Source organism: Diadema antillarum, unplaced genomic scaffold, assembly GCF_040938485.1.
Source record: "Diadema antillarum isolate AM-2024a unplaced genomic scaffold, OU_Dant_1.0 seq00001212_RagTag, whole genome shotgun sequence".
NCBI classification, from domain to species: domain Eukaryota; kingdom Metazoa; phylum Echinodermata; class Echinoidea; order Diadematoida; family Diadematidae; genus Diadema; species Diadema antillarum.
This window is the reverse complement of record NW_027272004.1, coordinates 322851-337579: the sequence shown is the minus strand read 5'-3', so window position 1 is coordinate 337579 and position 14729 is coordinate 322851. Positions and strand designations below refer to the sequence as shown.

General features: G+C 38.2%; 1 protein-coding gene across 1 annotated transcript in view; it reads right to left on the bottom strand.

Annotated features, from left to right (window-relative positions):
• LOC139744802 (uncharacterized) overlaps positions 1-14729 on the bottom strand; it is a 64954-nt gene that overhangs the window by 21926 nt on the left and 28299 nt on the right. The window contains exon 2 of the mRNA XM_071655217.1: positions 10154-10234. Within this exon, the coding sequence (XP_071511318.1) occupies positions 10154-10234 (81 nt within the window). The remainder of the gene's footprint in view (positions 1-10153; positions 10235-14729) is intronic.

The following is a 14729-nucleotide window of genomic DNA, read 5'->3' as shown; positions in this document are numbered from 1 at the left end:
ATTCTTGGATTTTCTTCTTTTTTTTCAGAAAAAGGAAAAAGAGAATACTGATGTTTTCATTTCCTTTCTTTCTTTCTTTCTTTCTTTTTTTTTTTTTTGGGGGGGGGGAGACGCCAGAAGGAATATAGTTACATCTGTCTCATGAGATGAAAGTTACATTCTTTGTCTGATGAAGCCGTGCGTACTATATATAACATGCACATTTTTATGGCTCTTTACGTTAATCTATTACGACATTAAAAAGAAAAAACAATTTGGTGTCGCTACCAAATGACCACTCTCCACTCGCAACGTGAAGAGTTCAAGCCCTTGCCATATCGTAAGTACATAAAAGGGGGATGATTAATTACTTTCAAAGCCTTCATTTTCTAAGTGACTGATACTAATTTCTATAGTAAGATACCATCTATTTTCCCGTTAGCTTAACGCCAGCCTGTCGCTAAAAATATTACAGCTGTTGGGGTTTTTTTATGTCACATCTAATTTGAATTTGTATGTCATTTCCAAAGCCGTGACTCATTACTTTTCAATCACCGACCGTCACTAAATTCGAATCGGCCGATGATTAGCTGACATTTGATGAATTTAACTGTTGAAACGTTGTCCAACTTCAAATTCTTATGACAGTAATGTTATCAAAATAAATGCTCACATGCGACGCGTTAATGAAAGAAAAATAATCACGACCGGTACCCATCCTTTAATTTCTCAATTGCTGTATAAAGAAATAGACATTTCCAAATCCCCTTCAGAGCGTCAAACATTGGTCATTGTCCGATTCAGATCATTTTACTTCAACTTTAAAAATGCAAAAGCTCTCACGTGTGGAAGAGAAGGCATCCTGTCCCATACTATTGTCTTGTTTGGTATCCTTCCAAAGACTTAATACACTATGGAATTGTCACAATTCATAGAATTCCACAAAAAAGCGCACCAGATCATTTCATTTCAATGATAAAAATTCAAAAGTTCCCTCGAGTGGGAGGGGGATACCGATACTACATCCTTCTCCCGCTCATTCCCCGTCTTAAGACTCTAGACAATTTGGGAATTGACAAATTTATTCTAGACATTCCACCAGAAGCGTGCATCAGATCGTTGAATCTAAATTCTCAGCAGCTTCCGATTGTGAGAAGAAGTATGGTTACAGCTAGTTGTCCCGAAGGTTGGTTTTCCGAAGTTTCGTAATTCCGAAAAAGAAATAAAGTTTCTTAATCAGGAGATTCGTTCCTCCGAAAATAAAATAAGGTTAGCTTTTTTCTACGGTTCCTTAATCAGAAAACAAAATAAGGTTAGTAATTCCGAAGATTCGCTAGTGAGCACCTTAACCATATTTCATTTTCCGACTATCGAACCTTATTTCATTTTTGGAGTAGCGAACATTTACGTATACCGAATTTGTGTGTGTCGGAGCAACCAATCATCGGAAGAAAAAATTTCATTTTATTTCATTTTCGGATTAAAGAACCTTCGAAATAAAATTCACGAAGCCCTCCCTCGCACATATCCTTAAAGTTTTGCCCACATCCTCTGGAGACTACTAGACTATTTTGGACAGATATTTCTACCTAGTTTTTGCATATTCATTAGTTATAGTTTGGGATCTGGTACTGCTTTACTTGTGTGGTAAGTAGCCTTATTAACTTCACCTGTTATATCCTTAGCTTGTCTGTTACATCCTTAGCTCAATAGTTGTGCACAGCCTTCAGGTAAAGTGAATCTTCACAGTAAAGTTGGCTACCTTGATAGCCTTTGCATCTATTGTATATTCTCATTATTATTCTACTGTTTTATGTACTGCACCAGTGTACTGCAACACATGTATTCATGTAATGCAGCTGTTAGGCGGTTTAAGTTTAAGTACATTGGTACTACCATTCAGCGGTATATGCTAATTCAGTAGCAAGATTTTTTATTCGCCTGCTGATATCGGGAGACTTCAGCTCCCACCCTGGTCTTGTTTTTCGAGATTCATTGCTTTCTGATCATGATTCTTTGACTACTAATATCATCTATGACTGACAAGCTCTTCATCCCCACAGTGTTTAGAATATCCATACCTCTGAAACATGGCGAGAGTAAAACCGCTTGGTTTGGGATCAGCTGGTGTTTCTCGGTATAAGTAGATCGTGTCGAAAGCAGCGGACTCAATAATTGTGGGAAGAGTGGTGGGCGTGGTCGCTTTAGGGAATACCTCACATTTACTTCTGTTGACATTCGTTCAGTTCGAAATAAATCTATAATTTTTCAGGATTTTTTTGTTGATTACAATACGGATTTTGTACGCATAACTGAGACATGGCTGTCTTCCAACGACGATGCAGTCGTGGCTGACCTTTGAGTCTTTAAACATTGCCCTAGAGATTCTGGGCAGGGTGATGTAGCCTTTCTTTTCAAAGATTATCTCAATGTTGCTATCAATTCAATCGAAAAGTACGACAGCTTTGAATGTTTGTCGACATGTATCTCAAGAGAATCCAGCTGTTTGGACAACGTAGTTATCTACAGGCCGTCTTGTGGTCAGAGCTTCTCTCGTTTTCTGGGGAAATTCTCAGAATTCATGGATAGTCGCATATTCAGAACTCCACCTTTTGTACTTACTGGCGATTTGAACATTCATCTGGACAACACAACCCCACCGAACACTGTGAAGCTCAACGACCTTCTCAGCTGCCGTGCCATTTCCCAGCTTGTCACTCTCCCACTCATGACAAGGGCCACATCCTCGATGCGGTCATGGAGTGGAACACTGATGATCAACACTGTGCTCCAAAACCCAGGTTATTCCAGGCATCTCCGATCACTCGGTCATCATCTGAAAGCTCAGCTTTGCAAGGCCTCGTCGCACCAAGTCGACATGACGGTGTGTTTGTCAAGGACATTGACAGGAAGACTTTAGCTCTAAATGTTGAAGAATGTAACATCACTTCTCCTGTGACTGAAAGTTTCGACAGTATCAACTGATCGACAAGACCGTTCATCGCCGCGCTTCTAAACGTGAGAAACTTTAGGACATCCATGCTCCTCCCAAATCAAGAAAAGTTCGGAATCATTCTGACTGTCCTTGGTGCAACGTTGAGATCTTTACTCAGAAGAGGATAGAAAGCTCGAAAGGAACAATGACGTTCCAATAACAGACTTACGATCGACAGAGACGTTTTCCGTGCCCAGCTAGATCTTGTCAATTCCCTTGTGAAAAAAGGGCAAGTGATATACTTTGTGGAAGTCGTTGAAGACTGTAAAGTGGTTAGAAATGCTCTTCTCAGAGGCTAACCGACTTAATTCTAAACCGTTGTCAATCATTAATACTTTTCCTATACCCACAATGGCAGTAAGCAGATGGCCTCAACATTTGTTCACTTTTTTGCGGGAGAACGTCAGAGCCACTTGTAATACCCTGTCTGCTGACGAGACACCAACTTATCCCGTCATTTCTTCTTCCTTCCATACTCTTCAACGTACTTCACCTTGTGTCATTCTTACAAAGATGTCACTCTAAGCCATGTTAGCTTGACACTCTTCCTATACCCGACTACTAAAGGACTGTTCCTCCACATTCTCCCCGATTCTCTCTTACCTCGTTAATCTCGCTTAAATCAGTCATGCGTTCCTTCATCATTGAATACAACTTACGTTACTCCTTTTAAGAAAAAAAAATCTCTGGACCAAAATTCTCTCCAAAACTATCGACCAGTTTCAAATTTTCAGTTTTCGTTCAAACTTTTTGAAAAAGGGTTGCGTTTTCTTAACTTTCTGAATATTTTCTGGTCAATGATTTGTTTGATCCATTCCAGTCAGTTTATAAGCTCAATCATAGTGTAGAAACCCTGCTTGCCAATGTCTCCAACTACATTCTGCCATTGGACGAACAGAAGGAAACTAACAGCTCATTTGATGTTGGATCTCAGGGCCGGCGGAGCGTTTTCAAAAGTGTGGGGGCCCACTTCCGGGTTTCATGAGCTAACAAGCCAAAAAAATAAAAAATAAAAAATAAAAGATAAAAAGATTTAAAAAAAATAAAAAAATAAAGGGCTTCTTTGAAAAACATAACCTTTCCGCGCTCACACTTCCAGGGCCCCGTTTCATAAAAAGTTGATATGATAGCAACTCTTGCTGGGATGACAATTGTCATGGTAACGACAAGAATCCAGCTTCCTGATTGGCTGTTGCTATGGGAAGTTGTCATTCCAGCAAGAGTTGACATCCTAGCATATTTTATGAAACGGGGCCCAGATATCTATCTATTTCTATTAATTGCCACTTACGTACTTCCGGGTTAAAAAAAAGTGTGGGGCCCAAAGTGATGAGACCTTATGTATTCCTTTGTATGGTGCACAAAAAGTGTGGGGGCCCGAGCCCCCACTGCCCCCACGGTTCCGCCGGCCATGGATCTATCCTCCGCCTTCAATACGGTCAATCATACCATCCTTTGGAACACACTCAGTTCATTTGGTGTAAAGGGCGAGACATTTAAATGGTTCCAGACCTACATTTCTAGCCATTATCAGACTCTTTGTATCAATAGTTGCAAATCAGTTGCAGTGCCTCTCTCTTGCGATTACCACAGGGTTCTGTGGGCGGGCCAACCCTTTTATCCATTTATCTCATTGGTTTGTGGCTAGTTCTGGTGCAGCATGGCATTGTTTATCACAGTTACGCTGACGATATTCATCTCATGATTTCTTTCAATTCGGATCAATCCGATGCAGAAAGGGCTGTCCATTTCCTTGCCTTGTGTATGATTGACGTCCAGGATTGGATGCGCGCTCACTCTCTCAAGCTGAACTCAGATAATGTGATTTTTTTTTAATGGGGGGGGGGGGGGGTCCATCCTGGGCACAGCCTAGTAAGATTGATATCAATTACATTTCATTTTTCCGGCCTCACTATTCAGCTGTGCCAAAATCGTCACAACCTGAGTGTGATATTCGAATATTCGAATGACTGTAATGTCTACTCAAATGTCTAATATGTATTGGTCTGTCAAGTATCAGTTACGCAATATCTGTTTCATTTAGGAAATATCTGTCCAAGTCTGCCTCTAAAAAATAAGTGCACGCGTTAATCTCCTCCCGTCTTGACTTTGGAAACGCTCTCCTCTACAATTTGCCCCAGAATCTTTCCCCAAAGCTTCAGAAACTTCAAAATGCAGCAGCTCGCATAGTCACTCTGTCCAGCAAACGCACACACATATCACCTGTTTCGTAGTCTCTTCACTGGCTCCCTGTGAAGGATCGCATTCGGTTCTTTTTTTTTTTAATTGTTGTTGCTTATCATCGTGCTTATGGTTCTGCCCCCGTTACAATATAACTCTCTAATTCAAAGTTACAAACCCACAAGACTACTACGACCATCTGCCTCTGGTTCCCTTGTTGTCCTTCATGTCACTAAATCATGGGGAAAAGATAATTTTCTCATGCAGGTCTACCCCCCCCCCCCCATTCCCCCATTATCTGCAATAGCCTTCCTGATTACATCAAAGCGTTTAGATTCATGATATGCGACTCCTAAAAAAAATGAAAAAATTTGAATACATGCTTACTCATATAATCATATCATTACTAATATTATCATTATCATTATCATTATCATTATCATTATCATTATTATGAGACGTGAACAAACGTAATCCTTTAAAAGTGAAAAAAACGCATCATGGGTTCTCTTTTAAAAAGCAGATAAGCCAATTTTGTCAATTTTCCCTTGTGCCAAATACGCGTCATGATGCTAAGATATCAATTCATTGTGGGTGATTTTTGTCATAGGAGAATGGCGGTATTAGCATTGCAAACAACAAGCATTAAACATGACAGCTGAGATCAACGTATGAACAGATGAACATCGCACTTGCAAATTGTTGTCAGTTATGAATCATTAACGTTTGATTGAATTCTAAAGATAATGTGTAAAAGTACTCTAACTGACCCAATATTGCGTATACATGATTGTGTACCATACTTGCACAAGCTAAACAAACAATTCAAACAGCAAAGACATCGGCAAAAAGCAGCACGAATGTCCTATATCGCGATAACTTCATAACCACTGCAGCTAATGCTAAATTCATTTCATTGATGTAAATACATGCCATTTCGAAGACATGTTAAGATTTTACAAACATCAATATCGATTAAGACATCACTCTGCATCAGTCAGGGAGTTTCAGACTTTAACTACCTACAAGCCCTAAATGTAGGAAATAAATCTATATGATGACGAATTTTTCTTTTAAAAAGCAAGAACGTAACAAATTAAACCGTACTGTGATACGGACTCTAAAGAAATGAAATTACATCAATGTAATTATCATTACTATCATTATTATCATACAACTATACCTGCCGTTCAGCTCTTTCCGTTGTGACATTTTTGAAATTCCAGAGGTCGAACGCTTACTGACTGCCCTGATAATAAAATTATGCTATAGTCAATGTCAATTTGGTTGTACAAGGCAATTATTGGAAAGGGGTTGATCATGTCATACTATACGTAACAATCAGAGATAGCAATCCTAGCCAGAATATCTTATTCATTGAAGATGTCTAGTAAAAGAAGGTATAAAGCGATCGTTCGTATCTTCACATAGGTAAACCCTTTTTGCACCTTGATGTGGGATGAAAGAATGAAGATGAAAGGAAATTGAATCTTGAAGAAGCCTACAATAAACAGCATCCCTCGCAACACAGAATCAAAGAGCATGACAAACGAACACTGCTGTGCGTCATGGTCGCTTAAATTCAACCTACTCTGAGCCACAGACATCATCGCTTAGTCTTTTGTCTTACAGCTATATTTCCTCAAATGATCTCCACGATATAATATTTCAAGCTGTGACGCATGATATTTTGGAACAAAAAAAAATAATATTGCGCACATCGATTTGAATGAAACATGAATTCACGTCATTGTGACTTCTAAATCTTCCACTCCTTACCTATCTCCCACACAATGAGTTCCGCAGCTTCATTGGCTACGTCACTACTTCTGATTGGCGTTGCAAATTTCAACAAAGTGAAGGAGAAACGATTTAATTTAGATGTTGATAGCAAATGGTCATGAATACCTCTTTTTTTCAGAAACGAGGAGCGCTTGAAAGATTTTCAAACGGCCTCTCAACAAAAGTGCAGTGATGATTTGGTGGGTACTTCTTACGAGTTTGCGTTTCAACACCCTTCTTGTATAAAGCAGCTGAAATGCCCATAAAGTACCTAATCAGTGAAGTAAAATATATGATCGCAGTGGAAGGAAAGCGCCCAATAAAAATTGAAGCTACAGGTATTGATTGGCATATTGGTCACAACATTTCAAAGTTTGAACTCTGGTCAAAATTTACTTCAATGTGTTTTTGCTTTGTGGGTTCATAAACATCGTTGCATATAGTAGTTTGAGAGACATACCCTCCATTAGCGGCTCATTGTGCACTAATAAGATTTAATGTTGAAAAGTCCAAAGGTCAGGTAAATTCAATAATAACAACTCTTACTGATTTTCTGGAGAGCTGTTGGTAAGAACACGTGCCCTATGGTTTTACATTCCCAGTTCATGTCCTTGATCAGCGAAAGCGCCATTAGGCAAAGCACTGAGCTCTCTGCCAAGTCCAACAAAGGGAACTAATAGATGTCAGTCACGTGATTGCTTAATCTTTAGTCCTCCTGGAGAAAAAAATAAACAAACTTAGTGCCAATGTCAAATTTCCTTAAATGGACCTGCCAACGATTGATATCGGTGATATCCTATTCATGCTAAAAGCAAAAAATCGTTAGTTGCATCAAACTTGATAGCTTTGAGTCAGTGGCAAATTACTTTTCGTTGAACGATTTTGAAGAAATAGTTACACTTTTCGGACTCACACCAGCCAAGATCAGAATAAAACTTTTAAAGGTGTGGGGCTTAAATTTGAAAAAAAAAAAGAGCTGCGTACATTTGGGAATTGTATTTTTCTTCAAAGCATTTAGCATTGAAATGAACGTACACGGTCTATAACCGACCACCTGCACTTACGCACCAAATTCACATTGCACCAACTTGTAAAACATCACATTACTAGAATCAGTCAGTGCGTAGTTAGCTCAATTGCCCATTTGGACAAATTTCATTTCTTTCTCTTTTTTTTTTCTTTAATTGGTTGGACGCTTCACTCGTTGTCAATCGGCATACGGTATAGCGATGACAGCCTTGCCCGACGTAACAAGTTATGGCACAATATGCTCAAACAAAGGATGAACGTGTGCGTACCAGGTGACTGGAATGGCTCGTCATTTCATTGTGGAGTATTGAATGCACGAACAAGCTTTTGGTATTAACATCGCCAAATACTAGGCTTTAATAAACACTTTGTTGCTGTCACGTGGACGTACTGGCAAGCACAATGTAAAGGAGTAAGTCCTTAATAATCATGATATCACTGATGTTAGAATAAAAAAATCGGCATGCCTGATATCACAAATTACCTCTTTTTTGCGCAAAGGAGAACTACGAACTGGCTGATGTGAGGACAGCAGCATTTATTCCAATTATTGATCTACTTTACGGTTTAAGGGATTTTGCTTGTTGGTTTTGAAGAGCACGCTCTTTTCATGAGCAATGTTGTTTTGCAACACTTACTTCATTATATTGCACAGCATGATTGTACAGATATCCCAGTGAATCCAGAATAAATCAATAATTTGATGGACTATAGAGCTACGTTTCATTTACCTTTGACAAAAGCAGCATGGAATAAAGGTGCTTCGATCGCTGTCGATAGGTTCCTGTTTGCTTGTATCTGTCTTTCTTTGAATGATTATATGTTCAAATTGTTCCCTTGTAATCAGATTCAGGAGAAAATGTTGCATAGTATGCTTGTTTCCTTTTAAGCGAAATAAAACGTCGTCTCCTTCAAAGAATCTAGTGAATTGTTCAAAATGTCGCGTCCTGGATGTCTAACAGAATTGTATGGGATATTGTTGTTTTCGACGATGCAGATTTTACGGCATGTCCAAATTGACCTTACAGATAATAGGTTGTAGGCATCTTATGGACCTGTACTTTTTAAGGTTAAAGTCTGCTACGTACCGGTAAGGACCATTACGTTACGGCATATGGGAGTTGTTCTTTGGAAGGGTAGAAGGGAAACATATCACTAGACGAAAAGTCAATTTCAGGATGAACATTAATTTGACTGGAATCTTAGTCTGAGTGAATACACGCAGAACCAACATGAGCTATAGCAATGTTAATCGTAACATCTGGGGGTTGGGATGAGGGTGGGGTTGTTCCCCTTGCAAAACAGTCATAGTCTTCATGGAAGACCTTTTCTAATCATGACTCATTAGCTTATCATTAGAGCATTTATGAACCTCTCAAACCACTTTCAAGTAGTGAACGAGCCATTTGCATTTTTCATAACAAACTCTCCAATACTGAGTACTGCGGCATCCCTCAGGCATGAAAACACAACATTCGCATAGAAATTATTTGTATAAGAACTACAGAACTCAAATGTCTCATCCACTGACCAAAGTCGACACGTATTTTACTTTTAATGAAATATGCAGATGTCACCATAGGCGCACGATCAATATTGACAAAGACTGTCACGACATTTGCTCTGAAAAATTAATCATGACCCAATTTCTCTCCGAGCTACTCATCATTCATTTTTCTGTCCTACTTTTTATCTTCTTGCATTCTTTCAGTTATATTTCAAGCATCTGATTCAATGTTTTAATAGCATATTTGATTTGCCATAGAAATTCGCTTTCGTAACTTTTTCGGTTATGAACTTGCTTGCGCATTTTTTGTCTTTAAAGTACAATTCTACAAGCATTTTGAAGCTATTCTCTCATCTGAATGATAATAAAATCCTATGCATTTCATCTGCTTGAATCAAAGAAATGAGGAGTAACACATTTATGTTTGAAAAATAAATCAATCAAAGTTCACACCTTTCCTGTCATTAACATTGATAATTACATTTCAATTCAATTCAATACAAATTGATTCGGATTTCCTCTAATTAACATTGGTTATGACATGAAATTTCATATCTTATCAATAATCCTCATTCAATACAAAAACACAAACAGTCCACTTTTAATAACCATTATTCAATAGCAGCATATCGATTACACTCCATTAACAATTTAAACAGAAGTAATGTCAGATTACTTACTTTGCATGGGAGACCCGCAAGCTCTGCAGAAATTGTAATGCAAGTTTGAATATTTACTGTCTCTTAAACACATCGAACATCCTGGAATAGGAAAGACAGAAAGAGAGAGAGAGAAAAAGAGAAGTAATTAATGAGAGGAACACATGTCTTTTAGTTTGGAAAACGAGTATGCTATGCGGTTTTTCAACTGAACAAATCAAACTGGTTAGAAAAGACATGCATATACCTATCATAACGCTACGTAAACAAGCAAATGATAATTGCATATAGTTTCCACGATGTCATTAGTGTATAACTGTTTCGTTCCTGTTTGTTTTCAGATTATTACAGAAGTCAATGTGAACGTATATATCTAACTTTCCATGTTCAGTTTCGGACAAGATATCAAGTGAATAGATTTAAAATGAGTATATGAATATAAGAACGACCCAAGTCCAATTTTTGGCCAAATTCAGTTTGACATGGGAAATTGTAGCTTATGCATGGACTCATCTTGTGTATAAATGATAAATCCTAATTACCCCCGGAAGTGCCTGAAATAAATGAGTTAAATCTTATATGAATGTAAGAATGAAGGACTTGGGTCATTCTTACATTCATATTATAGCGCCCTCTCTCGTCCTTCTTTCATCTCTATAGCAGAATTTCGTGTATATGAATAAAAGAACGACCCAAGTCCATCACACAAAATGGCGTCTCCACAATTAATGTTAATGTTAATTGTCATAATAATATATGGTCTAATTTGTATATACAATGTTGCCTTCCCATCACAGTTAAATAGAATATTATTGGACAAACAAAAAAGATATGAAGTTTTTTTTTAGTTTACTCGAAATGGTCTTCCATGGACTTGGGTCGTTCTTATATTCATATACTCAAATGTCTTACCTTTCTTCGAGAAACTTGAGGTAGCATACTATTGCCTTGCAATTACCATTTACAGAAATAGATCATTTCTTTCTGTGAACTTGTCACCTTTCGAAATGCATTTCATATAATACATACATACAATTTCTATAGCGCCATTTTTCATTCTGATTGAATGCTCAAGGCGCTTTACACCAAAGCAAAAAGACTGAAAAAAATACATATACCATAAAAGAAGAAGACGAAAAGGAAGACATGAAAGTCTGTCCTCAAAACGCACTGTCGAACAAATAGGATTTTAGGTTACTCCTAAAAGACGTTATGGAGCTTGAGTCTTTCAGCTCACGTGGAAGTGATATATGAAGAGCTTGCTTCCAAAAGGCGTTAAATCCATCATTTTTAATGGATTTAGCGCCTTTTGGAAGCAAGCTCGTCATATTTCTATTCGATTTAAGGATGTAGATGTGTTGGCTTAAACAACAGAGGCAGAAGATTAGATGACACCTGTAAAAGATCGGAGAGGTTGTATAAAAGTTTGATGTTTTAGAGACGGAAATTTGATAGTATGAGTAGCAAGACGTTATTCCAATCCCCTGATGCCTTTTTACCTTGTAAACTGTTCTTACAATATCAATGCCACGGCCGTACATCTCAAAAGACCTCCCAATCTACGCTGGGGATGGATTTTTTTTACGTACGCGTGTTCCATTCATTTTAATATGGCGGCAAAGTCGGTTGCTTTGTTGATTTGAAGGCGTGCGTTGAAACTTTCGCGAGTGTAACCGTTCGTGCAACAGAATGCATTTGTTTACTGCCTTGGCTGATTAAGAGAAAGGAATATGGATGCGGCGAATTCACGACATCACAGATTGCGCAGGCACACTCCTTTTTATCTATTCTGTTTGCAATCGCTCGATAACAACCGCATTGAAGACATAAACAGGGGAAAAAATCATGTCACTGATAGACAAGGTTTCGTAAACGGCGTGCGTTTTGCAAAATCTCAATTTCTCTCTGCCTATTCATATAACACTTAAAATACACTTTCCTCTGATCTTCTGTCCCTTTATTTCGTAGCTGTCCTTGTTTTCCTTTTGAATCAGCGATACAGTGATTAGTTAAGTGCAGCTACAGGGTTATTTTTTACCTTTGGGTTTACTGTTAACAACAGAACAAAGAAAAAGAGGGAGAGAGAGAGAGACCCTCTCGCACACACACTCACACGCTTACGCAAAAAGACATTATCCTCGCAGATTCGACTCTTCCTGTTATTTGTCAGTCCATAAACACAGGTGAAAGATGGTTAACTCGGTGAATAGATTCGTTCCTTTATTGTGATATCTTGCAAATCGCCAATACACGCAATTAGTCGGTGCACAATCACTTTTTCTGACAATTGTTTCTTTTCATTCAAAAAGTAATTGTGAGTAAATTCTATCGACATTTTCTTGGCATGGTATTGCGTGCAGTAGTCAGGAGGGATGATGGTAATAATTGGCATAGTGAAGACATGAAAAACATGTTAAAGAGCGCTCAACCCCTTTCAAATAATTCCCCTGCTTTGTTTAGCCTCGTTCTCGCAGAAATGTCATAGTGTCACCGCTTACTGACTTTCAACCAGTGTTCATAGATCAGACACTCATAAACTGCAGCTGCATCTGATCGTATACCACCCCTATGCATCTTCTTATTACCATATATAACATTCGCCATTCTTGTTGTTTTTTCTTTTTTTTTCTTCTTCTTCTTGTTTTGAACAGAAACGAGTCGGGTGCATCAGAAATGCCTTTTCTATATGGAATCTCTATTGGTTCTATTCTGTTCTGTTCTATTCGCACATGCACGCACCGAGTAAAACAAACACATATACAGACACAGACACACACACACACACACACACACACATGTATAAAAATATACATACACACATACACACACATAAACATCGCATCTTTTTGCTTATCTCTCGTTCAGAAAAGCGGCCCTGGGAAGCGAACTGTTCAACCGCCAATTTTGCCCCTCACCCTTCGTTACGGTGACGACCACGCCGAACCTTGCGATTAAGAAGCTGTCGTGTGCAAGACTTGGACTGCATCCCAAATCTGCCAGGTTCCTTAATTTGCTGGTATACTTTCACTCCAGCCATAATTGAATTAATAAAGACCTCCCTCTCATTTTGCTTCTACATGCAGTGGCTACTCCTCCACACCAGCTTTCGACTCGCTGGTATTCGTCTTGGTCGTTTCATAACCAACGACGTTTCACCCCTATATCTTCCATTATAGCTTTTGCTTCTCCAACTATTATAGGCTTTCATCCCAGCATGGGCAATATTTCCGGGTTTATCAGTATCATTCCTTTGACTCATATAGGAAGTGACGACTTGCTGACCTGCTTACATTATACATGAATTCTCTGCCGAGGGCAATCTTGACAGGAACAATAGAGTGAAGTCGGCTAAACTTATCGAATGGAACAGGTAAGGACAGAGGGGATTGGGTTAGCTGGAAAAACCGTGAGAGATAGCAAGTCATGATAATGGCAACTACCATGGCAAACAAGCAAAAAAAAGAAGAAACAAACAAAAACGCCAACAAATCCACAGACCTCACTGACAGTCGCAATAGTAATTGATGTTATACGGTTTTGTCGTTTATGCATTGGGCAAGACAGAAACGACATTTACTGGGCGCAAAACCTGATGTAGCCTATTTTAGCTGTGGAAAAGAGTGATACCAGCCTGTGTATTAACGCTTGCTTCTCGAAATATCTAATCAAACGTCTGTACAGTTGTTTGTAGCTACCTTGCCAGTATCAAAAGTAAGAATATTTAGAATTGTTCTGTGTAATGATCGTCTTATTGAGGTGTAAGTTTCCTTTGATATGTCTGCCTCCATAAAAATGAAGTTTTGTGAGATCGCAAGTGCAGAACTATAATTTCAACAATTCATCTAATTGTTCAAAAACAGTTTTTAAAAGGATAATATCTTAGGCATTGATCAAATTTTGATTAGAATTTACATATAAAGCGTGGTATATGTAAATGATAGGTATATTATATCATCATTAGAGTTTAATGACAAAAAGCTAAATTGCGCACGAGTTTCAGTACTTTGGTTTGCAAAACTTTGCTTTAGCAGTTATTTTGTGATTTTTTAATTGCAGAGCACTTGTTTGTTTGTTTGCTTGTTTGTTTGACTTCGTCAGATCGATTTGGAAAACTTGAATACGGTTTCAGCATTAGCCATCATGTTCCCATTTTAGTATTTTAATCATATATTCCAAATAACCCTCTGAATGTGGTTAGATTCATCGTTATTCAAGATGCACAAAAATATGTTTAGCTCCTTATTCAGTGTTATTTCATGTGCTAATTTTCATTTCATTTTTGATTATCTAACATCTTTATTTCATGTTTTAATTGATATGCATTGTGACATCACTTTTCTTTGAAGTCCCAGATGATGGTCACGATGACGGGGAATTGGGAAAGGCAAAAGTTAGAACGATGGTTAGAACGAAATGTCATTCTAGTCCCATAGAGTATTTAACAGTTTATATGGTTTCGATAGTGCAAGGTATTTTAGACATATACATAAATGACTCTCAAGTAATGTCAAAGAAATGATACCCCGCTTACAAATACATCTCCCAATTGCATGAGAGTAATGCCGAAAAACTGAAAGAAAATGCGTTCACATACTCT